The sequence below is a fragment of the Myotis daubentonii genome, chromosome 1 (assembly GCF_963259705.1).
Source record: "Myotis daubentonii chromosome 1, mMyoDau2.1, whole genome shotgun sequence".
NCBI lineage: Eukaryota > Metazoa > Chordata > Mammalia > Chiroptera > Vespertilionidae > Myotis > Myotis daubentonii.
Genome location: NC_081840.1, coordinates 162,380,952 through 162,406,851, shown reverse-complemented (window position 1 = coordinate 162,406,851; position 25,900 = coordinate 162,380,952). Strand labels below are relative to the sequence as shown.

Sequence of the window (25,900 nt, the reverse complement as noted above, 5' to 3'; positions counted from 1 at the left end):
TAATGTGTTCAGAAGTGTTTTGGATTAAATCTTTTTCCTTGTATATAGTTACAGTACCATTGGGATATATAGTTAGTCAGTTTTTGTTTACATTCAGCTTTAGGAATTTCCCAACCTTATTGATTTTTTTTAGTATTGCTATTTATCAATCTCATAATCTTTTATTTACGTGAAATTAATTCAACCCTTTAGAAGTCATTATAAGTCAGGTTGTTTATATTTTTAAAATAGATATCTAGACACAAATTGGATCAGTCAGAGCCTTGATTTAAATTGTGTTCTGGATTGTTAGTTTAGAAACCTGAATCCATCTAACCTAGAACATTCCGCTTGTAGTTTTCAGAGCCTTCTTGGCCTTACTTCCTTTCTCACATTCACGTAGCAGGCATTTATCTAGTGCACACCCCACACCAGGCACAGTGCTGAGCTCTGTGGTCACACACCTGAGTATGATTACCTCTGCCCCCAGGGTTACGTGGAACAGCCAGGAAACAGACAGACAGACACCAATGAAGGTGTGATGCAGGATTTGCTGGTGGAATGCCTTGTCAGAAGATGATCTGCAGTGTGTGTGTGTGTGTGTGTGTGTGTGTGTGTGTGTGTGTGTGTGTGTGTGTGTTGGGGAGAGCCAGGGGAAAATGCACTCTCACGTGAGATCATCTCCTGGCTAGATAATCCCAGCCTCCTCTATCTGTGACAAAATGATCATGGCATTTGGTAGGTGTAGTTCCAAACAAGAGACTGGAGAGCTGGGTATCTATCTCAGGCACCTTAGTAAGAACAAGTCACACCAAATGTACCTCACTGTCTACTTTGGGTTTCTGGAATGGTGAAATGGTGAGGTGCTAGAGATCTATGGTTTGGTACTTCAGGAGTTAACAGTATTTCTCATGCTGTCGATGTCAACTGGGGGGATGTTTCCAGCCCCAGGGATCTTTCTTCCCCAGCCACTTCAGTATATTTTATCAGTGCCTTCCATGGAGGCCTTATCAAATCTGCAGTGACATGAAGTGATAGATAACAAATAATTTGAGTTCAAACTAATTTTGAAAAACTGGGGCAAAGGACTAAATTCTTAAGCAGTGATATTTAAAAGATATGAATGCATCCAGAAAACACATTACCCCTGTACTGGGTGGGAGCGATAGCGTGCCAAGCGATCTAGACGTTTTAGTTAATGATAAACTCAGCATGAGCCAGCAATGTAATGTGACTGCTAGACAAGTAATTACACATTAGGCTGCATCAATATAAGCGCATGTATAAGACCGAGTGGTGCTTGCACTCTCACCCTGTGCTGAATGGCCACATCAGGGCATCACCTTTGTAGAATATAGAAGCCAACACAAAATGGATCAGTCAGAGCCTTGATTAAAGTGTGTTCTGGATTGTTAGTTTAGAAACCTGAATCCATTTAAACCTAGAACATTCCACTTGTAGAATGTTCAGAGCAGAATTTAAACCTTCTCCAAAACGGGAGTAGTTATTGAGCCTGAGAATAATTATAGCCTGCAGAATTTGGTTGTCTTCAAATATTTGAATGGCTTTCATGGGAAAGAAGGGTAAGATATATCCTGTCTTTCACGAAAGGCTGAAATAAGGAGCCATGAGGGGAAGCCCTCAGAGAGAGAGGGATCAGTTGTCAGCTGCCTGAGGGTAGAATGTATAGCCTCAGGGTGAAGTTCACTATCAGGATCCTGGTTCAAAAGTGAACTGGAAGACTGCAGGGCAGGGGAGCTAATGTGTTAAGATCCTTCACAATCAGTAAATTATTTCTGTTTATGCCTTTAAAAAGACTTTCTGCTTAATGAATTGTGACTTCATGGTAAGGGAAAATCAAGATTTGGGTATAGGGCCGTTAACATTTTCTGGCAAGTCCCTGAAAATAATAGAAATTAACAGCTTGCAGAACACTTCATCCAGGCATCACAGTGTATGATTTGTTCCATATACTTTGTATTTTAGTCTGCTTATACAGGCTGAACAACACTGAAGGTTTGGGGGCAGGTTAAAAGTGCTGCCATTTTCCCAAATTACTGGCTGATGTTATCCTGGAGCATGTAAGAAATTTTGGTGTTTCCCCCTCCCTCCTTTTGCTTACATCATAATATGTAGAAGGTACAATATGTTGGTTAACCTCAGTCTGACACTTAGGTCAGTATTCTCTTTTGCCCTATCAGTGTCTGGGATGTAAATTAACCAACAAATGGCAACAAGAAATCAGACAAAGAAAATTTCCCAGTTCTACTCATAATTCTCCTAAATTAGTAGGGGTTTTCCACAGGAAATCACAGAAGAATAGTTGAAATTCTTTATCTTATGTACTTTCCTTTTGAAGAAAGGAACAGTTAATTGTTTTCTTCCCAAAGTGGTCCAAATTCTTGTATAGGCAGCTGTATTTACCATGGTACAAATTGAATGCTACATAAAATGATGTCTGTAAATATTTTCAGTCATTGAGAGCTAAATTATTTAATTACCTCTAACCAGTGGCTTTCAGTGAAAGTGATAAAATAGGTTTTCCAAGCAAGAAAAATATATCATGAGGATGATTGTATGCTGTTAAGAAGACAGAAATTGGTGATACTGATTTATTTATTTATTATATTTTAAAATATTTTATTAAATTTATTGGAGTAGCATTGGTTAATAACATTTTATAAATTTCAAGTATATGACATCATAATACATCTGTATACTCTATTGTGTATTGACCACCTAAGCCCAGTCTCCTTCTGTCACCATGTATTTGATGACATCCTTCCCCACCCTTTTCCCCTTTGGTAACCACCATTCTGTTGTGTGTATCTATGAGTGTGTTTGTTTTTGTTTGTATGTTTGTTTTGTTTGTTCACTTGTTGCTTTTTGTGTTATACCTCACATATGAGTGAAATTATAAGGTTTTTATCCTTTTCCATCTGACCTATTTCACTTAGCATGATAGTCTCAAGACCCATCCATGTTGTTGCAAATACCAATAGTTCATCTTTTTAATGGCTGGGTAATATTCCATTGTATATATGTACCATTTCTTTTTTATCCAGTCATCTATTGAAGGACAGTGAAATTGTTTTTATTTCTTGGATATTTTTGAATAATTGAATAGAGGTACATATGTCTTTACAAATAATTGTTTTAAAAATTTTCAAGTAGATACCCAGAAAAGGGATTGCTGGGTCATAATGGTAGCTCTATTCTTAATTTTGTGAAGAAATTCCATACTGTTTTCCATAGTGGCTGCACCAATTTACATTCCCAGCAGTGTAAAAAGGTACCCTTTTCCACACATCCTCAACAACATTTGTTTTTGTTTTCTAATTGATAATAACTGTTCTCGCTAGTGTGAGGTGGTATTTCATTGTGGTTTTAATTTGCATTTCCCTTATAGCTAGTGAATTTGAGCATCTTTTTATGCTTCTGTTGATTATCTGTATTTTTTCCTTAGAAAGGTATCTCTTTAGGTCCTCTGCCCATTTTTTCCCAATCAGATTGTTTGTTTGTTTTGTTGTTGAGTTGTATGAGTTTTTTGGATATTAGCCCCTTATCCAGAGGTATCAGTTGCTAATATCTCCTCCCATTCACTTGGTTGCCTCTTCGTTGATGGTTTCTTTTGCTGTGCAGAAGATTTTTAGTTTGATGTAGTCCCATTCATTTCTTTTTGCTTTTACTTCCCTCTCCTTTAGAGTCAAGTTCACACAAAAATCCCTCCAAGACCAAGGTTTATTACGTTTATTGTTTTCTTCTATGTATGTTTTCTTCTATGTATGTTATTGTTTCAGGTCTTATATTCAATTCTTGAATCTATTTTGAGATAATTTTTGTGTCTGGTGTTAGATAGTATTCTCATTTCATTTTTTTGCATGTTGTTTTTCCAACATTTAATGAAGAGACTTTCCTTTCTCCATTGTATGTGTTTGGCTCCTTTATTGAAAATTAGTTTGCCAATTTATGTGGATTTATTTCTGGGCTCTCAGTTCTGTTCCATCAGTCTGTGTGTCTGGTGTTCTGTCAATACCATACTGTTTTGATTATTGTAGCTTTGCAATAGAATTTGAAATCAGGGCATGTGATACCTTGGCTTTGTTCTTTTTCACAGGATTGCGTTGGCTATTTGGGGTCTGTTGTGGTTCCATACAAATTTGATGATTTTTTTGTTCTATTTCTGTGGCAAATGCCATTGAGATTTTTATGGGGATTGCGTTGAATCTATGGATTGCTTTACATAATATTTCAAAAATGTTAACCCTTACAATTCATGAACATGGACTATCTTTCTAATAAATCAGTGACATTTAATCTCAAGTAAATTTAAGTATCACAGAGGCAAAAGATATCTTTAATCTCAAATTAAGTTTTGGTCAAAAATAATATGTTGAGAGATTTTTAAACTATTTAAAAGAATGTTAAAAGCATATTAATAATTTATGTTTGAAAGAACACATAAATCAGAAACCTAATATTTTTTATTTTGGACAGACTTCAATCATACCTTACATGTGGTCTGATTCTTCTAATTATTTTTATGTAGTTTGTAAGGATTTTTTAAAAACGTTATAGATTAAAATTTCTCATTCTGTCTTTGTTTTGCTTGTCTCCTCCTCCTTCCCCCAACCCCCCAACCCCCCACCCCCTCCCCACACACACACACTTGTGTAATAGAAGCATTTCTGACATAGCCCCAGAAAAGACAATTCTTTATTATCAGGGCTTAACAGCCCAGGGAAGGCCCCCCTTGGATTTTCTGAGAATAAACACTTTGGGTACTTAATATTAGTTTTCATGATAAAAGTTTAAATCTTTGCCTAACATAAAGGTTTTTCTTTGTCTCTAAATTTTGATTTTTCATGCTATCAGAGGCCCCATTACAACAGGTAATTTGAGTGTTGATTGTATGTTTTCTCAGTATGTAATTGTGGTGAACTGTAAAATGTTTACAATTTAAAAATTAAGTTTACCTATTAGGTTTCTTCCAACTCAGAAATTCTGTGATTTTATACTTTTGTTTGTTTGTTTTCAGTTTTAAAGTGTGATCTTTGGGTGTGGTCCTATATGTCCTATACTGATGAGTAGGAGTCATAGAATTTTAGAGCTGGAAGACTCATTAAACGCTGTCTAGTGATTCTGCAAATGAAGAATCGAGAGGCCCAAACAGGTTAGGTGACTAACACAACATCATAGCAGTAACTGGAAGCTGACTAGAACTCTCACCATTTACTGGAGCACTAAAAATTAACACAGATGTTCTTATTTGAAAATTTCCAAATTTCAGGAGAACATTCTTCTACAGATTTAAGAATTTTGAGGCATTTATATTCAGTACAATTTTTTCAAATGCTATGGATTGTATTGTTTTCTCCAAACCTAAATCATACTTGGAAATAAATTACAACTTTGGCTAGGGTAAACCTTCCCAAATTTGCACACCTGGGATATTTGTCAGTGACTTAGAGGTGAAAATTGATACTTGAAGTTAGGACTGTTTTCCAGTGGGAGGGAGAAGCATGTCTTGGGGTGCTTCTGGGAAAAGCCTTTCTGCGCAGCTGCCTGGGCAAAGTCCAGGTGGGATGATAAATGAGATCAGCTGTCCAGATTACACAGCACCTGAGGCAAAGGCAGCTCCTCTGCTTCTCCCAGACTCATTTCTGTTTTACCTGGAACCAGCTTTTTTTTTTTTTAATTTATTGGGCTGACATTGGTTAATAAATTATATAGGTTTCCAGTGTACAATTCTATACTACAACATCTGCATCACCATTCACTCCCTGTTTACCCTCTGCTACCACCCCTCACCCCACTTTCCCTCTCATAATCACCATACTATTGTTTGTGTCTATGAGTGTTCTTTTTTCTTTGCTTAATTCCGTCACCTTTTTCACCCAGCCCACCAATTCCCCTTCCCTCTGACGGCTGTCAGTCTGTTCTCTGTATCTATGAGACTGTTTCTATTTTGTTAGTTTATTTTATTCATTAGAGTCAACATATCGGTGAAGTCATATGGTACTCCTCTTTCTCTGACTGGCTTATTTCACTTAGCAATATACTTGCCAGGTCCATCCATGCTGTCACAAAGGTAAGATTTCCTTCTTTTTATGGCCAAGTAATATTCCGTTGTGTAAATGTACTACCACTGCTTTTTTATCCATTCATCAACTGATGGACACCAGGGCTGCTTCCAAATCTTGACTATTGTGAACAATGTTGCAATGAACATAGGGATGCATATATTCTTTTAAATTAGTGTTTTAGGTTTCTTAGGATGTATTCCCAGAAGTGGAATTGCTAGGTGATAAGGCAGTTCCACTTTTATTTTTATGTTTTTGGTAAGATCATACTGCTTTCCACAGTGGCTACACCAATTTGTATTCTTATCAGCAGTGCACAAGGGTTCCCTTGTCTTCATATCCTTGCCAATACTTGTTGTTTGTTGATTTGATGATGATAGCCAATCTGACAGGTGTGAGGTGATGTCATTGTGGTTTTAATTTGCAACTCTCTGATGATTAGTGATGTTGAGCATTTTTTCATGTCTATTGGATACCTGTATGTCCTCTTTGGAGAACCATCTATTCAGATCCTTTCCCATTTTTTAATTGGATTGTTTGTTTTTTTGGTGTTGAGTTTTATAAGTTTTTATAAATTTTTGTAATTTATCCTTTATCAGATGTATCATTGGCTAATATGTTCTCCCATTCAGTAGGTTGTCTTTTCATTTGGTTGATGGTTCCTTTGCTGTGTAAAAACTTTTTTGATTTAGTCCCATTTGTTTATTTTTCTTTTTTTCCCCCTTGCCTGAGGCAATATCAGAAAAAAATACTGCTATGAGAAATGTCTGAGACTTTACTGCCTATGTTTTCTTCTAGGGTTTTTATGCTTTCAAATCTAACATTTAAGTCTTTAATTCATGTTGAGTTTAATCTTTTGTATGGTATAAGAGATGGTCTAGTTTCATTGTTTTGCAGGTATTTGTCCCCTTTTTCAACACCACTTATTAAATAGACTATCTTTACCCATTCTGTGTACTAGACTCCTTTGTCAAATTCTAATTGAGCATAATGGCTAGGGTTGATTTCTGAGTGCTCTATTCTGTTCCATTGATCTATATGCCTATTCTTGTGCCACTACCAGGCTGTTTTGACTACAGTGGCTTTCTAGTATAGCTTGATATCTGGTATTGTGATCCCTCCAACTTTGTTCTTCTTTTTCAAGATTGCTGAGACTACCCGGGGTTTGGGGGTTCCATATATATTTGTGGAGTATTTGTTTTAGATCTGTGGAATATGCCATTGGTATTTGAATAGGAATTGCATTGAATCTATAGATGGCTTTGGGTAGTATGGACATTTTAATGATGTTAATTCTTCCTACCCATGCACACAGTATATTCTTCCACTTATTTGTATCATCTTCACTTTCCTTCTTCAGTGTCTTATAATTTTCCAAGTACAGGTCTTTTGCATCCTTGGTTAAATTTATTCCTAGTAATTTTTTATGCAATTGTAAATGGGATTGTTTTCAGATTCCCTTTCTGATAGTTCATTATTGGTGTATAAAAATTGCAACTGATTTCTGAATATATCTATTTGTATTCTGCTACGTTACTGAATTCATTTATCAGTTCCAGTAGGTTTTTGGTGGAATCTTTATCAATATACAGTATCATGTCATCTGCAAATAAATACAGCTTTACTTGTTTCTTTCCAATTTGGATACTTTTTATTCCTTCTTGTCTGATTGCTGTGACTAGGTCTTCCAGTACTATGTTGAATAGAGTGGTGAAAGTGGACATCCCTGTTTTGTTCCTTATCTTAAGGGCAATCCTTTTTGTTTTTGCCCATTAAATATAATGTTGGCTGTGGGTTTGACATATATGGCCTTTATTACATTGAGGTATGTTCCCACTTTGCTGAGAGTTTTTATCATAATGCTTCTGAATTTTATCAAATTCTTCTTCTGCATCTATTGATATGATCATGTGGTTTTTTATCCTTCATTTTATTTATGTGATGTATCACATTTATTGATTTGCAGATATTGTACCAACTTTGCATCCCTGAAATAAATCCCACTTGATCATGGTATATGATCTTTTTCATGTATTGCAGGATCTGTTTGCCAATATTTCGTTGAGGATTTTTGCATTTATGTTTATCAGGGATACTGGCCTATAATTTTCTTACTTTGTAGTGTCTTTTTCAGTTTTTGGAATTATATAATTCTGGCCTCAATAAATGAACTTGGGAGTCTTTTCTCCTCTTGAATTTTTTTGAAATAGTTTAAGAACAGTAAGTGTTAGTTCTTTGAATATTTGGTAAAATTCAGCTGTGAAGCCATCCAGTCCAGGACTTGTGTTTGTTAGTAATTTTTTTATTACTACTTCAATTTCAGTAGTTGTAATCTGTCTATTCAGAATCTCTGATTCTTCCTGATTCAATTTTGAAAGATTGTATGTTTCTAGGAATTTATTGATTTCTCCCAGATTTTCCAATTTGCTGGCACATAGTTGTTTGTAATATTTCTTACAATCCTTTGTATTTCTGTGCAGTGAGTTATTACTTCAGCTCTTTCATTTCTTATTTTATTTATTTGGGTCCTCTTTATTTTTCTTGATGAGTCTGATTAAGGTTTGTCAATCTTGTTTATCTTTTCAAAGAATCTTGATTTCATTGATCTTTTGTATTTTTTTAAGACTCTATTTCATTTATTTCTGCTCTCATCTTTATTATTTTCTTCCTTCTACTCACTTTGGGTTTTGTTTGTTGTTCCTTATTCTGTTCCTTCAAGTGTAAAGTTAGATTGTTTATTTGAAATTTTTTTGTTTCTAGAATAGACCTGTAATGCTATGAATTTCCCTCTTAGGACTGTTTTTGCTGTGTCCCATAGATTTGGGGTTGTTATGTTCTCATTTTCATTTGTTTCAAGATATCTTCTGATTTCTTCCTTGATCTCATTGTTAACCCACTCATGGTTTAGTAATATCTTACTTTAACCTATGTATTTGTGTGTTTTTCAGGGTTTTTTTTCTTGTGATTTATTCCTAGTTTCATAGCATTATGGTCAGAGAAAATGCTTGATATGAGTTCAGTCTTCTTAAATGTATTGAGACTTGTTTTGTGTCCTAACATGTGGTCTATCCTAGAAAATGTTCCATGTGCACTTGAAAAGTATGTATATTCTGTGCTTTAGAGTGAAATGCTCAGAAGATACCAATTAAAATCCATCTGATTTAGTGTGTCATTTAAGGGCACCACTGCTTTGTTTATTTTCTGTAATCCCCTACTATGACTGTATTACTATCAATCTCTCTCTTTATGTCCATCAAGATTTGCTTAGGTGCTCTTATGTTGGGTTCATAAATGTTTACAAGGGTCATATTCTATTGTTTGATTAAACCCTTTATTATTATGTAGTTTCCTTCTTTGTTGTCTCTTACTATAGCTTTGGTTTTAAAGTCTATTTTGTCAGATGTAAGTATTCTACTGTTGTTGTTTTTTTCATTTCCATTTGTATAAAATATCTTTTCCTATTCATTTACTCTTAGTCTGTGTGTATCTTTTGTTCTGTGGTGAGTCTCTTTTAGACAGAATATACATGGATCTTGCTTTCTTATCCATTCAGATATCCTGTGTCTGTTAACTGTACTATTTAAGCCATTTACATTTAAAGTGATTATTGATAGGTTTGTAATTGTTGCCATTTTATTCTTTTAACTGTGTTCCTCTGCTGCCCTCCTCCTCCTCCTCCTCCTTCTCAAGGCAGGTCCTTTAACATTTCTTGTAATGCTGGTTTGGTAGTAACAGACTTCTTTACTTTTTCTTGTCTGGGAAGCTCTTTATTTCTCTTTCAATTTTAAATGGTAGCCTTGCTGGGTAAAGTAGTTATGGTAGTAGGTCCTTTCTTTTCATGACTTTGAATATTTCATGCCAGTCTCTTCCAACCTGAACTGTTTCTATTGAGAAATCAGCTGACAGTCTTATAGGAGCTCCTTTGTAGATAACTGACTTTTTCTTGCTGCTTTTAAGGTTCTCTCTTTGTCTTCAACCTTTGCCATTTTAATTATAATGTGTCTTGGTGTGGGCCTCTTGGGTTCATCTTTTTTGGAACTCTTGCACTTCCTGGACTTGTGTATCTTTTCCCATCACCAGGTTAAGGAGGTTTTTAGTCATTTCTTCAAACAGGTTCTCAATCCCTTCTGGTACTCTATGATATGAATGTTGTTATGCTTCATATTGTCCCAAAGGTCCCTTAAACTATCCTCATGCTTTTAAATTCTTTTTTCATTTTGCTGCTCTGATTAAGTTTTCCTGCTACCTTGTCTTTCAAATTGCAGATTTGGCGCTCTACTTTATCCAACCCACTGTTTATTTCTTTCAGTATATTCTTCATTTCAGATATTGTATTATTCATTTCTGACTTCATTTTTTATGGTTTCTATGCCCTTTTTTATGCTTGCTTTCTCTTTGTTGAAGTTCTCAGTAAGTTCCTTGAGTGTCCTTATAATAATTTTTTTTTTAACTCTATATCTGGTAGATTTCTTGCCTCTATTTCATTTGGCTCTTTTTTCTTTTTCTTTTTTAGATTTCTCCTATTCTCTCATATGTCTCCCTTCTTTGACTGCTTCTTTGTGTCTATGTATTAGGTAAATCTGCTATGACTTCCAGTCTTGGTAGAGTGACCTTATATACTAGGTGTCCTGTGGGACCCAGTAGTATAGTCTTCTTGATCACCTGAGCTGGGTGCTCCAGGAATATCCCTTATATGGGTAATGTGGGCACTGCTGTTGTACTTGAGTCTTGATTTATATTGGCCTGTTTGTGCCTGGGTCGACCTGCAGACTGGCTGACTGTGAGGAAAAACCCATACCTCAGTGTTTGAGCTGCTGTGCATATGCTGACCACATAAAGTGGAGTTCGCCTTAGTAGGGTCTGGTGCCTGCCAAGATCTTCCTTTAGATACACAGCTGTGACACTAATTGAATCCTGCTCTGATGTTGTCTGAAGCTGGCCACTGGATGTGTTGGTTCTGGAGTCTCTTGAGAGGGACTCTGGTGCAGGCCAGTGTCAGGTGCTGCCTGTTCTGGACCTGGGAAACCTGTTTAGAGCAACAAAGCGATCCACAGTTTGTGGCTTCCTCTGCTGGGCCTAGATGTGCGTGGGAATGACCCATCTGTGCACACGGCCAGCTTTTACCAGCACAGGCCCGGAAGCAGGTCAGCAAAATCCCAAGGAATCCCGAGATCTGCCTTTGCCTGTTGGCTGCCTGTTAGGCTCAGTCACTGCAATAGCCTCTGGCGGTATTCAAGTTGCATGAGGTAGGTTCTGAGTGAATCACCAGGTAGGGGTGAGTGGTGTTCACCAGATTGATACAGGTTCAAACTCAGTGCCAGTGCTGGGTCTGAGGCCACTCAGCAAATATCCCAGCATACCAGGTATACCAAGTCTAGCCATCACCAACTGGGTGTTCATACAGCTTTGTGATAGGGCATGACCTCAGGGAGTCATCAGGGTGAGGCCAGAAGAATTTATCGGGCCAAAACAGACCAAGATTTGGCCGTGTGAAGGGAGGGCTTTGCACTGCTCAGCTGTGTGAGGGAAAATAGCCTCCGTTGGAGCGCCACACAACTCAGTCTGTTTCAGATTCTGCCAGGAGCCTGATCTCAACGGGGTGGGGCTGCTGAGAGTCATGAGGATGGGGTTAGTGGATCTCCTGTGAAGAGGAGGTATTGGTAGGGCTTAGAGAAAGGGGGAGGGGACAGTGGGCCCCATCCAAGAGCCACACAACTCAGTCTGTCCTGGATTCTTCCCAGACCTTGGCACTGTGAAGCCACCAGGAGTCGGGAGGGTGGGGCCACTGGGGTCCCAGAGAGTAGGGGTAGCCAATCGCTTGCAAGGGGGAGGCTCCAGTCAGGTATATAGGAAAGGGGGGAATGGCTCCACCCCAAAGCCACACAACTCAGTCACTGATACCCCCTGAGTCTGCCCAGAATTCTAAGCCCAGGTTCAGGCAGCTGATTCCTCAGGAGAATGCAAGCTCTGCAGGGTGGGTCTACAGAGAGGCCAGAGGGTGAAGCTATTGCTTTCCCCTGGGCTTATGCTCTCTCCCCAGAGCCACAAACTCTAGTGACTCCTGATGCACTCTAGTCCGCTCCGCCCTCCCTCCACCAGAGCCCACAAACTGTGAATGAGATTTTGTGTATGGGCCCTTTATGAGGGTGCCTGTGTCTCTAGTAGACTCCTGTCTCTCCCTGGAGGACAGTATCCCTGCTGATTTTGACAGCCAGACATGTGGGTGCCCCTCCCTGGCTCTGGTGCTCTGGGGTAGGAAGCCTGGCTTGGGATTAAGAGCTCAGGCTTCTCAAAGGGAACCATTGTGGCTGAGATATCCTTCCAGAATTTCAGCCCTTGCCATGGGAGTGGAACCAGCCCTTTTCATGTCTCTCTGCCCTTCCTACCAGTCTCCTTGTGGCTTCTTCTGTAAATCCTGGGTTATAAAACCTCTCTTCACCTAGTCTTCAATTGGTTATTCAGGTTGATTGCTCTACAATTTTGTTGTAATTCTAGTTTGTTTCTGGGAAGAGGTGAGTCTAAATCTTGGATCTCTGGAACCAACCTTTGATGGTTGTTTTCCACCTACCTTATCACCTTGGCCAAGCCCCAGCACAGTGGCAAACTATATGTCAGAGTTAAATTTTACTTGTGAATTGAATTTATAAAAATTAAACATGTTTTAGTATCTCTGCACCAGTCTGTCTATAAACAAAAGCTACTTTTCTAACTGAAAAAACCCAAGGGAGTACAGTTGCTTCAAAAAATAATAATAATACTCATAAATAAAAATAGTGCCAGGCTTAGATGTTTCTAACTGTGATTTCAAGCCCAGGAGTTAGTAGAATTCACAAGTTAGTTGGCTTCGTGTACTCACCTTTAACTAGGACTTTTCAGAAACTCCTCGGGTAATCCCTCATAGTTATATTAGTGAGGCGAACCCTGTCACATGACCAGTTTAGAGAATTGCAGGGATTCTTCATGAGTTAAACTCAGAGTTTGGGGTGAGATAGATAAAGTAAGGCAATGAGAATAGAGGAAAGGGACATGTATCAAAGGTCGGGGAGTAGGGGTGCCGCCTGGCTGACATTTGGCAACTGATTACACATAGAAGACAGCAGAGGACTCCAAGATGAGAGGAGGATTTTGGTGCAATTGCTTAGAACCGTGGTCGGCAAACTGCGGCTCTTGAGCCACATGCGGCTCTTTGGCCCCTTGAGTGTGGCTCTTCCTAAGCCTTAGGAGTACCCTAATTAAGTTAATAACAATGTACCTACCTTATAGTTTAATTTTAAAAAATTTGGCTCTCAAAAGAAATTTCAATCGTTGTACTGTTGATATTTGGCTCTGTTGACTAATGAGTTTGCCGACCATTGGCTTAGAAAGATGGTGCTCCATTTAATAGGGGTTGGAGTAGTTTCAGAAGGAAGGCCATTTGTTCAGTCTTGGGCAAAGTGAATTGTAAAGATGTTATGGACAGGAAGATCCCTGCAAGCAGCTGGATATGTTACAGATGTTTAAAAGGAAATGAGTGCATGAGGTTTAAATTAAGGAGCATCTGAATGGAGTAGATCATTAAATCTTGGAGACTAAATAAGAGTGTCAAGAGAGTGATCATGGTGAAGATTAGAAATAAACCAAGTGGATGTCTGACAAAACTCTCTGAGGAAGAGGAGTGCCTCTTTGGAAGTGTCTAGTGAAGTGTCAGGGGAGAGTTGTAAGGAGGAAATGGTGACACGTCCCAGGCTCCAGAGAGATTAAGATGAAGAATAAGGAATGTCTAGTAGGTTTGGAAACATGGAGTCAACATCACCTTTGAGCATTTTTTCATTTGAGGATTAAGGGAATTAGTTAACTTGCAAAGGGATGTGGATTAAGTAGGAGTTTCAGCATCGGTGATTAAAGCTCTTCATGCATACTTGGTAAGGACAAAAAGAATGGGACTCAAACAGGTGTAAGTACCTGTTAAGAACCTTTCTCATTAGATTACACAGAAAAGTGAATGAAAAAATGGTTCTGTAGGTCTTGGTGTAGCGCCTGGCCCATAGGTTTCAATAAATACTAACCATTACAGTTGCCATCATCATCATCAGGAAAGGGATTGTTTAGAGCAGAGTTTCTCAACCTGTGGGTCGCGACCCCTTTGGCAGTCAAACGACCCTTTCACAGCGGTCGCCTAAGACCATCCTGCATATCACATATTTACATTACTATTCATAACAGTAGCAACATTACAGTTATGAAGTAGCAACGAAAATAATTTTATGGTTGGGTCACAACATGAGGAACTGTATTTAAAGGGCCAGAAGGTTGAGAACCACTGGTTTACAGTAAGGGAGAAGAGTGTACGTGTTTTGTGGGCTAAAGAGAAGGATTTCTGGACAAGAGGAGGGTAATTCAAGGAGGTCTGGAATAAGTATGGCATTAAGGGCCAGACCAGAGTGGTTAGCTCTGGAAAAGGGAACAACGCTCCATTTCTCTGAATGAGGAAAGGATATCTGATAAAATAGGGACATTTTGAGCCTGGGTAACAGTAAGCAGAAGAGCAATTGAAGAGACTCGCATGCAATGGTTTCCATCTTCTCATTGAAGTCAGAAAGAATCTTAACTACAAATATGTGCTTAAGGCATGAAGAGACAAGAAGCATAGTCATTCATTTTGAACCTGCTATATATCAAGAACTGTACTAGACACTTGAAATGATCTCTTTTAATCCTCGTGAAAGTTTGAAGATTATGTAGCTGTATTCACAGTTTACAGGGGGAAACAAGTCAGAAAGGTGATGTGCCCAAAAGCGCACAGCTAGCAGTGGGAGGAGCCAGGACTCAGGGCAGGTCTGTCTGACGGCAGAGGCTGTGCTCTTTATTGCAAGGGAGCTCAGCAGTTTGCAATCTTGGAGGTGTAGCCCTGCGCTGCTTCTGATAAGGTCCTGGGGGAGGGGGGGTATGGGGGTTGGGGGTGCGCGGGGGTTGGGGGGTATTCCAGTCAGTCACCAGAGTGAACATCAGAGAAAGTGCCTCTGGTTTGAGGAACTGTGCAATTGGGGTGAATCAGAAATGTAAATTCTAAGTCCCTGAGGGCGATAATAAGGCAAGGAATGGAGAAAATGTTTGAGTGAGGCACTAAGACTTCAGTGCAGTGGGCGAATGCCTTTTAGGCAACAGCAGCAGGGTGGGAAGAGGGAAAGATGGCGGGGGCGGGGGGGGCGTCCTTGGACTCTGAGAGAAGAGTTGCTACTTTGGTGTTTCAAGGGTGATGATTCAAGAGTCACCTTCCCTTCACTTTCTCACAGCTGCCGCCATGCCTACCCCTGAGAGCCCCCACCCAGACACCTTCTGCCAACTTAGGCTAATGTTCTGCTTGGGTATATAATAATCACATCCTAATTTAAGTAGCCTATGGAGAGTCTACACTAGGATCTAGCCTATTTTTTTAAAAAAGACAAAATAACAAAAGAATGAATATAGTTACTTTATTTCTACCTCCTACCTAACACAACTCTTTATATCTTGAAAAATTGCCTTCCACAGATAACATTTAAATCATGACTTAATTATTTAATCACGCCTTCACTAAAGAATTAATTATTGAATGCCCACAATATGGCAAATATTGCAAGCGCTGGGAATATAACAGAGGAGAAATCAGTGCCCCCACTCTCTAGAGCAGCCATGGGCAAACTACGGCCCGCGGGCCGGATCCGGCCCGTTCGGCTGTTCTATCCGGCCCGCGGAGCCGAAAGAGCGGAGGGTTCTCTTGCTCTCCCCTCCGCTCCTTCACCAGCAGCAGTGTTAACATGTATTAGTTCACACAAACACTCCATCCATGCTTTTGTTCCGGCCCTCCGGTCCAGTTTAAGAACCCATTGTGGCCCTCAAGTCAAAAAGTTTTCCCACCCCTGCTCTAGAGCCTCTCTTCCCCTGGGGAAGATAGGGAACAATCAACATTAGTGAAATGTGGAGCATGAAACAATAATGAACACAGGGAGAAAAATAAAGCAGGGGAAAGAAGCAGGGACCGAGTGTGGGAGGGGTGAACGTTTAGACGGAGTGGGTGAGCAGTCCAAGCCTCCCTGAGAGAATGGCATTCCTGCCAAGCCCCAAGAAGTTAGAGAACATGCAGACATCCAGGGAAAGAGGCTGCTAGGCAGAGGACGCCGCAAACGCAGCAGCCCTCAGGTGGGAGCTGAGCTGGCAAGATCCAGAACAGCAAGGAGGCTGGTGTGGCTGCATGGGATTAGCAAGAAACAAAATCGAAGAGTAAAGGTGGGCCAGAGCGCCCAGGGCCTTGTATGTTGTGGTCAAGACTTTGGCTTTTAAGATGGAAAAGCATTGGAGGGTTTGGGGTTGTTTTTCTTTTCTTTTTTTCTTTCTTTTTTTAAAATATATTTTTATTGATTCCAGAGAAGAAGGGAGAGGGAGAAAGAGATAGAAACATCAATGATGAGAGAGAATCATTGCTCAGCTGCCTCCTGCATGCCTCCTACTGGGGATCAAGCCCACAAACCCAGGCATGTGCCCTTGACTGGAATCGAACCCAGGACCCTTCAGTCCACAGGCCAACGCTCTGTCCACTGAGCCAAACCGGCTAGGGTGGGGTTGTTTTTCTTTAACTTCTTATCATGGAAGATGTTAGTCATATATACACAGACTAATATAATGAGTCCCCTTGTACTAATCATTCAATCGGAGGACATTGAGCAGAGTAAGGAGACTGGCATGACCTGACTTGAATGGGATCACTCAAGGCAGTGGGCAGGGGTGCGCACAGGAAACGTAGTTAGGAGCAAAAACTCAATTTGGGATGTCTTTTGGAGGTCTGACTACATATCTATTTTATGCTTTGTTCAGAGAGAGAGAGAGAGGGAGAGAGAATACACATACTGTAGGAATGGGGGGAAAGAAATGGTACCAGAGTACCACTATTTTAAACTTTATTTTCTGTTAAGCATAAACCCAAGTGTCCTGAACAAGTGGCTTATAAATAAACTTGTGTAGCACGACTCCTCCATAAGTTACAAATTGTCTACTCATTCCTATATTCTTTAGCAGCCATGGATAATTGGGCCATGCAAAGGGAAAGGATTTACTTGTAGTTTATTAATGAGGTAATGGCACCTGTTGAGGTCCAAGTCCCCAGCAATTTTTGGAGGTAGCAACAGTAGTCCTCGAATTTCTGAAAGAAGCGTAATTTATAAAAAGCTATATTTTATGTAATGAAACTGAAAATTAAAATAGAGCAACAAAAGAAGTAATTCCAGGTCAAAGTATGACAGAACACTCGAAACTGTCAGAGCAGTTACATGTACACAGAGATTTTATTTGTCTTCGTTGCCTTGTTGGTGAGACCCTCTTAGCCCATGCCGTTGTATTTAATGGCACAGTTTGCCCTTCTGATCCCAGCCTAACAACTGCACTGTGTGTGCTGTTCAAAACACTAGATTGCCCAAGGAAGTCATTTTGACTGCTTTTTAATTTCAATTAGAAAAACAATTATGTATATAAGGACACAATGTCTTAGAATTTTGTGACTTTTTGTACAACATATAAATGCGTTTATTAATAATTGTAGTTACCTCCCCCCTCCTTCATTTCCGGTATATATATATATATATATGTGTTATACCTATATTGCCCAAAAGCAGTCATTTTGACTGCTTGGGGAAATTTTAAATAATCAAATGACTCTTATTATTGAATTGAGTAAATTTCTTATATGACCAGTTCGGCTCTGTATTGAAATAACAGTTTTCCTTTTTTTTTGATTACCGTCACATGATAACATACAAGTACATGATAAATTGTCGATACTTGATAAGTTGCAGTTGCTCAATAAGCTAAACTAGTACTTGTTATTCGAATCTTTATGCAGTGATACTTGTTCTAATAAGTTGTTTATTTTATTTCTTTTGCGCCCTAAATTCATGAAAGAAATGTCCAATAGAAGTGAGTTATTGGAAAAACTAAGGAACATAAGTGAAGAGTGCTCTGATATTATTCTTTCACAATGCAGTCATTTTGACTGCTTTTGGGCAATATAGGTATATACTAAGTTTCAGTCTTTCTAATGTTAAACAAGGCGAAAGAATGGGAACGAATCAACAGAGATCCAGGAGCACTTTTGTCAGCAGTGAGTGGGTCGCAGAGGGTATTTCCTGTCACGCCATCTGGCTGAGAACGCCACCCTTCCATTCAGCAGACTTGGGAGGAATCCCAAGGTCCTCTGTGTCACGGCTGTCTGACCTTGAGGCATGCCACTTGTTCATCGGTCTGAACTTCTGCTTTCCTATCTGCGAAATGGGGGTGATCATGCCAACACTGTCTACCTCGCAGGGTCATTGAGAGGCCAGGGGTGAAGCAGGCTACTCATAAATAAAAGAGAAGGAAAGAAACTGGTGCTTCCTCGGGACCTGCCGTGGGCCAGGCACTGTGCAGTCCTCTCGGGTCACGTTGTTGGCCCATGTTGTAGATGTGGGGCGTGAGGTTCAGAGAGGCCACTGAGCTGGAAAAAGAAAGAACTGGGATTCGACCCCAGATTGGTTCAAACTGAAATCCCCTGCCTTAAAAAATAAAGAAAAGACCCCTAACCGGTTTGGCTCAGGGGATAGAGCGTCGGCCTGCGGACTGAAAGGTCCCAGGTTCTATTCCGGTCAAGGGCATGTACCTTGGTTGCGGGCATATTCCCAGTAGGGAGTGTGCAGGAGGCAGCTGATCGATGTTTCTCTCACACTGATGTTTCTAACTCTCTATCCCTCTCCCTTCCTCTCTGTAAAAAATCAATAAAATATATATATTTTTAAAAGAATTAACTTCACTGAGCATCTTCTTGCTCTGCACCAGAAACTGTTAGACATGGTTCTGTACTCTCTTGTTTAATAAAAGTTATTCTGTACTTCCTGGGTGCTCAACACATGAGAAACAATAAAATCTGACTTTTTTTTAAATCACTGAAAGAAAATATTTTATGACAACGTTCTTTTCTTTCTTCTGTTTTCCTTTCTTCTTCTTCTCCCTCTTCATCCCCCCTCTCACTCTCCTCTTCCCCACCCTCTCGTTCTTCCTATTATATTCTAACTTGCAGCCTAACGGAGAAGAATCCATGCGTAGTTTAATAATGTCTGTGACATGATGTTTTTATGAAGGAGGGTTCCTTGCCACCTCCCAACAATCTCCGAGACCTCTTTCTCACAACACACATCAACACAACCCAGAGAACAGGTTTTTCAGGAATAGCTGTCATGTACCAACACTGTGCTAAGGCAAAGGAGAACTACAAAACATCAGGCAGACTGGACATAGGGAAGTAAAAGTGATCAAGCCAAGTGGTATCCAGTATAATACAAAATGTGAGTGGGCTTTGGAGGTGGACACACCCAAGTTTAAAGGGCTACCCACTCACTCCAGTTATAGGAAAGATGGCAGTTCACTTGGTCTTAATGTACCTCAGTTTCCTCGGCTGTGGAGTGGGGTACCACGATGGACGTCCACGGGGCTGATGTGAAAACTGGCTGAGTTAACATGTTTCCTTTCCTTCCATAAAAACAGTAAGTCAGGACATACAGATGTGTGTATTCTGGGAATTTAATAAGCAAGGGAGGTAAGACGAGAACCCTATAGTTGCCACCTGGTTTTATCATCTTCTCATCGCAGTAAGTTGCCTGTAGTTTTCCTGTCCTGCTCTAATGATAGTCCCAAAGAAAGGGACAGAAGTGGGGTTTTGTGGACTAAAGTGGTGAGGAGCATGTCATGGAAGACAGAATTAGGTCTTACCCTTGAGAAATAGGTGGTTCTAGGTAGAAAAGAGAAGGAAGGGACACCCCCAGGTGGTAAGAACCACTTGAAGGAAACTGAGAAGTGGTGGTGAGTATGACTAATAAGCAGACTAACCACAGAGCCTTTGCACATGCTGTTCCTCCTGTCAGGAATGCTGTTCCCAAACCCCTGGGCTCCTATTCACCTCTTCCCTTGTTCCACTCCTATTCTTCTTCCAGACCTCAGCCCTCATTGCTCCTTCAGGAAGTTTTCTCAGACTTCCTGACCCAGTCAGATCCCTACAATATGTCCTTTGTCCATGCTTCACAGTTATGTGTTTGCATTTATCTGTGAGAGTCTCTGATTATTATTGATCCTGTTCTTTAATTCCCACAAAAACAGGGGCTGTGTCTGTTTTGCACTCACTCTATATCCCTTCATTCCCTGAGTTACTACAGGGCATGAAACATACAGGGACTTAATAAATAATCATTGAATATGCCCTAGCCGGCTTGGCTCAGTGGATAGAGTGTAGGCCTGCGGACTGAAGGGTCCCAGGTTCAATTCCGGCCAAGGGCACATGCCTGGGTTGTGGGCTCAATCCCCAGTGGGGGTGTGCAGGAGGCAGCCAATCAATGATTCTCTCTCATCATTGATGTTTCTATCTCTCTCTCCTTCTCTCTTCCTCTCTGAAACCAATAAAGAAATATTTTTAAAAAATAAATAAATAAATAATCATTGAATAAGGGGATACGTTTTGGTTATCAGTGAGGATAGGAGAGTTGATATTTGAGATTGCTAATCCCATTAGGTTCCAAGCACTGTATCAGCTCATTTAATCCTTCAAAACAATCCTGTGAAACCAAGTGTGTTGTTACTTTCATATAGAGGTGGAGAAGCTGATATCCAGAGATGTTAACCATCTTTTCCTATTGACCAGCTAATAATTGGCAGCAGAGGGATTTGAGCCCAGCAGCTTGGCCTCTGAGCTCTTGGAATTAGCCACATTGCTTTTTTCCTCTGCCTCTTCTTTAATTATTGTCATCATTATCGTCACTTCATGAGGAAAACTAAGCAGAAAAAGAACTAGTTCATGTGTCACGTCTTACCTTCATGTTGACTCTACATTCTGCCAGAGTGATAGGGTCGCATTTACTCAGCAAGCACACTGGCCATTTCAAATTCTGATCCCCAGAAAATTCTAGACTACTTCTCTTCATCATGTACTTTGCCAGAGCATGGCAGAGTTGTTTTAAATAAAAGGAGGTGGTTTGACTAAGTTTGGTATTATCTGAGACCTTGGTTTCTACTTCTGACTCAAAAAGCAGATCTGGCCTGTGGTCATCAGTAGATATTGAGTCATAAAGCTTCTGGAAGAAAAGTTTAATTCGTCAGTGAAGCTACAGAATCCTGAGCACCCCCAAGAAGGGCAGCTGTTACTATAATAACATAATTATTACTAGGACATTAACGAAGTCCAATAAAATATGGCACTCTGGAAAGTTTACTCTAGGGATAAAAGGGGCCTTAATTCATCATTTATACTAAACACGTGCCTTTAGACGGGATTTGTTTTAAACATCATCTCAGGGCAGTTGTATTATTTAACGATCTCTGGGTAGAGAAGTACATTATAGTAGTAAAAAAGGTACTAGGTAATGCTTGTGCACTGTTGTTACTGACTGGTCAGTGTTCCAAAGACTTTACGTGCATTAACGTATTTAATCCTCACAACAGACCTGTGAGGTCCTGTTATTATCCCCATTTTACAGATGAGGAATTGAACACAGCCCAAGGCCACAGCTAGGAAACGATAGACCTGTCTTTAAACCCAGCTCGTCTTCCCCTCTAGTACTTGCACTGACAATGCCCCCCTGATAGCTGATTACTCAAGTTGTCATCTGTGCCTCCTTGTCTGTGACTGAAAACTTACCTTGTGTTTGAGCCATTAGTGTTTAATTAAGAGCCTGCTATGTTCAGACTCTTTCAAAAAAGATTCCACCTTTCTGGAAGATACAGTTGCTTTCTATAAACTTAACTTCCAAGGGAACTGCTATTCCAAAAAGTAAGAGGGAGGCTGAATAAAAGTAATTACATTCTCCGTAAAACAAAGGAATTTCTGAATCAACTGCAAAGAGCTCTCAGCCATCCTGGCATTTTATAAAGCACATCACACTCTCCCTCTCCCCCGCACCCCTCCATGTTAGAATCCCATTTCGCCATATAACCTGAAAGCAGTACCATGTGTTTTCTGTCTCACACTTCAGCTTTCTTCCCTCAGTCAGTATTTTGGAAAGTCCACAAAACCCAGGGGCCTCCCTGTCCTTGCTCTGTGGTCTGTGTAAAAACCAGATGATGCCATGCCGACCTGAACTCTTTCAAATGGCTCAGCGCATTAGTCACCGGCAAATTTTTCAGGTACCTTTCCTCAGAGACTACCCAGTTCCTCATTCTTGCCACCCTATACTCGTGAAGTAATAGAAAAAGATGTGAGTACTTTTGGGGGCACCCCCCACCTCTTCCCTTCAGTGACTGATTCCTTCCTAGTGGTGACATTGAAGGGCCCAGATATCCTAAGTGATTGGGCTTTAATCACTGGATTCCTTCTGTTGTCCTGCTTTGGTGGAAAGCCTGCCTGATTTCACCCAAGTGAAGCATTTCGCCACGCCTTATACTGTTGCATTTCTGTGCTTCGTACACTTAAAAAGTGGAATTACATGATCCCTTTAGTGCTGCTTCCACTGTTCTTTTACCGCTGAAGAAGCCCCTGTGGAGTGTGTCCTCATAACAAAAAACAACTTCAGATGTCAGCACCAAACGCACAAAACTGGCATCAACGATCCAGGGAGTGTGTAGGGACAACAGCCAACTTTGGAGCAAACACAGTACTTTCCAACCCCTGTCCTGTCCTGAAGGGACAGAGGCTTTCTGCCTGTTATAAAAGGTAAAGCATTAAGTTCATAATTAGTGTTATGCCCAGAGGGCTTTTTTAGATGCTATACCTGTTTAAGAAATTGTTTATCTGTGCTTTGAGGTGGTCAAAACCTGATTTGATTCTAAATATGTTTTGTGATTAGCTTGGCTCTACAAGGACGGGAGGCCACCCCCACAGGTGGCCGTGGTCCTTGGGAAGGCCTGTTAGAGGATTTGGAAGCAAACTCTTGCCGCAGCTCTGAGTCAAGGCTCAGGCAGAGCGGCCCTAAGGTTTCCAGTGGAGCCACACTGTTGGTTACAGGGTAGCCTCTCCCCCAAAACCTCCTAGGGAGTAATCCCAGTTCATATCAACTTCTCAGTCCTTGCGATGAGAAATTGGATTGGGGGGAAAGCCATGCTGAAAAATCCTGATGAAACCCTGCATCAAGGAAATCTGGATCTGTTTGGTGATATTCTAGTAGAAGCAGACTGGTTGAAAGTCTGTTTCCAAGAAATTTTATTGGCAAATGTAGGTTTTTCCTCAAGTTCACCAGATGGGATTCCGGTCCACTTGTTTCCCCTCCTAAGCTAAAGGCTGTTTGTGCAGATGAAAATATTTCTAATGATTGTAGAGTTGACTTAGGTCATGCACTTCCTCAAAAAGAGGCAGTATGAGTTTCAGAGATAGGATGACCAACTCTTAGCCCTGTGTACCAGGAAACCCTCTCAGTTCTCGGCAAACTAAGATGACTGGTAACCCTTTGAGGAGATACAATGTATTTCTAACAGTTTTGGCTGAATTTATGACAGGATTCTGATTCATAGGATTTGGGAAAGTGAAAACTAAAGCCATTGTTCTTTCCTGTTAATATGAGTTTAGTATTGGGGCTCTCTCAAAAAAGGAACCTGTGGTCTGCTCTAAGGATCTGAGGACCAACTAGAGGAGAAAGGTTGTCCAACTTCTCTTTGCTTAAAATGTAGTGATCCCCTTGCTGTTTCCTTTTTAGTGGTATTACCACTTTAATGGTATAACAATAAAAAAGATAAATTACCTTAAATAGGAAAACCTGATTTTATAAAATAAGAGCTCAATAGGTGTCAGACATAAGGATTTGCATCTTGGAAGTGCCCTTACTTGAACTAAAGAAAAGAACTATGATCTGGGCACCTGTAACTCAGTTATCAGAGCTCATAGCAGAGGGTGCCAGGCTCAGGTTTCCTAACCAATCACTGCAACCCTAGTCTGTGAGCTGGGGTGTCCATTGAAAACCTTCAGAGCCAGGTCCCTGGCAAGACGCTCCTGCCTATCTCACGGCAGAGACATAAAGTGCACTGCGCCTGATCGCGTCACTCCTCCCCTTGATTTCCATCCTCCATCAACCCCAGTTCCCTTCTGACAGATCTTTTCTACAGCTTTTATGACTGAAAATTGTGATGAAGGTGCAGATGAAAATGTAGTCTTGGTTAGCAGGAAGAGGGTGCTTCATGGCTGCACAGCATCGTAAAGATGTGCTGTTCCCACTTCAACAGTATGGACTGTGTTATATTTGGTCTGCTACCAAAGAGTAGATCCTCCACACGCAAAACAGCCACCATTAGCATTTTGATGTATTTCCATCCCATCATTTGTTCATCACATACTTTTAAAAACAGAGCATATTTTTCAGACTTACTGGCTTGTCCTAAGCATTTTTCTGCACTGCAGTAGAGTCAGATTCACTCACTTTTAAAATGTGCTTCTTACATAGATCTGCAACTATATGGGACCCGCAAAGGTTATTGTTCAGCTGGTCACAAATGGGAAAAGCATCCACCTGCATGCACATAGCCTGGTGGGGAAGCACTGCGAGGACGGGATCTGCACCGTGACTGCTGGACCCAAGGACATGGTGGTCGGGTAAGTGAGCGGATGCGATGCCAAGGAGAGCAGATAGAACATGGCAGCCAAGACTTGGACTGGAAAGGGCCTCTTCATGAGGGATCTTTCCACGATCCTCAGAAGGCTGGAAATGTAAACGTGTGCCCTCACTTGGATTCTGAGGCATACAGCACCCACATGCCGGGTTTCCCTGAGGCAGCCCAGTTTGCACCTGTGGTCCTGGCCTCATTACTTATAGCACCTCCTTTCCCTGTCAGAAGTGGCTGATAGATTACCTGGCCACTTGATCTATGACACATTTGTGCCACTTTTAGCAAAATTTTTCTTCTGCAAATAAAGGTAAGAGCAAGTTAGAAGGAATAATTATGCCAGAAATCAACACTTTATAAATGGTTTTATACTCTTGATGATTTCTTTAATGGACTACTAACTCTGGATTTATAGTGTGAACATTTTGAGCATGAAGTGGATAGATAAATATTGTTTCAGCTCTGTGCTACTTAGGGAGTGTGCCACAGGTAAGAAGTCAAGAAATGCAAATTTGTTTTGGCATTAATTAGACTTGAAATGTAAATACCAAGTGACTTCTTCATTTAAGGTTGGGCAGACCGATCAGACCAACCAGTAAAAGAAGTATTATGAAAATAAATTTAGTCCGAAAGCAGTAAGAAATTTAAAATTTATTTAATTTTTAAAAATATCTTTCAGGGTTTCCTAATACTGGTTTAAATAGCTTGTCTTATAAGTACCACGCGCTAACCGATTGCGCCACTGGAGCTCCTGGTTTAAATAGTTTGTGATATAATCCCAGTTAATCTGGACTGCTCATTCAAAAGAAAGGAATTGCTTAAGTCAACTGTAATTAAGCTGATGGTAGCATTTCAGGCTTTGAATTCCGATCAAGTTTCAAGTCAGTTGTTACTGGGGAGGCCGAGCTTTCATGTTCCTAGTCATTTCTTTGTTTGACTGTGAAAATATTCAAGTGTGAAAAACCTAGAGAGAGAGCTTTCTTTTAAGTCACTAAAATCTGATGCTTTTGATGTTAGAAAAAAAAGGACTCTAGATTGAAGGAAGAAGCTTAAATTGATTTGAAAAATTCAACTGTGCTTTACATAAACTTGTTTCAACATCCTTCTGAAAGACTGGCCTGTTTCCTGTTGTGTGTCATGGTTGGTTCATGGTCTGTGTTGGAATAGCCTTGCAGTTCCCGACTGACCCATGAGAGCTCTGAAATGCTGGGTGCCTGTCAGGGTTTCAGACGAATGGATCACTTAGTGTTTCTGCAGATTTACTCCAGACTGCTGTCAGTTTGAAG

The 25,900-nt window shown here is 40.3% G+C and overlaps 1 protein-coding gene across 9 annotated transcripts in view; it reads left to right on the top strand.

Annotated features, from left to right (window-relative positions):
- NFKB1 (nuclear factor kappa B subunit 1) overlaps positions 1-25,900 on the top strand; it is a 128,738-nt gene that overhangs the window by 49,925 nt on the left and 52,913 nt on the right. For 6 of the 9 annotated variants that reach the window (XM_059664363.1, XM_059664355.1, XM_059664382.1 and 3 more), the window contains one exon: positions 24,455-24,603. The exons of the other annotated variants lie outside the window; for them this stretch is intronic. In XM_059664363.1, the coding sequence (XP_059520346.1) occupies positions 24,455-24,603 (149 nt within the window). The remainder of the gene's footprint in view (positions 1-24,454; positions 24,604-25,900) is intronic. 9 annotated transcript variants of the gene reach the window in all.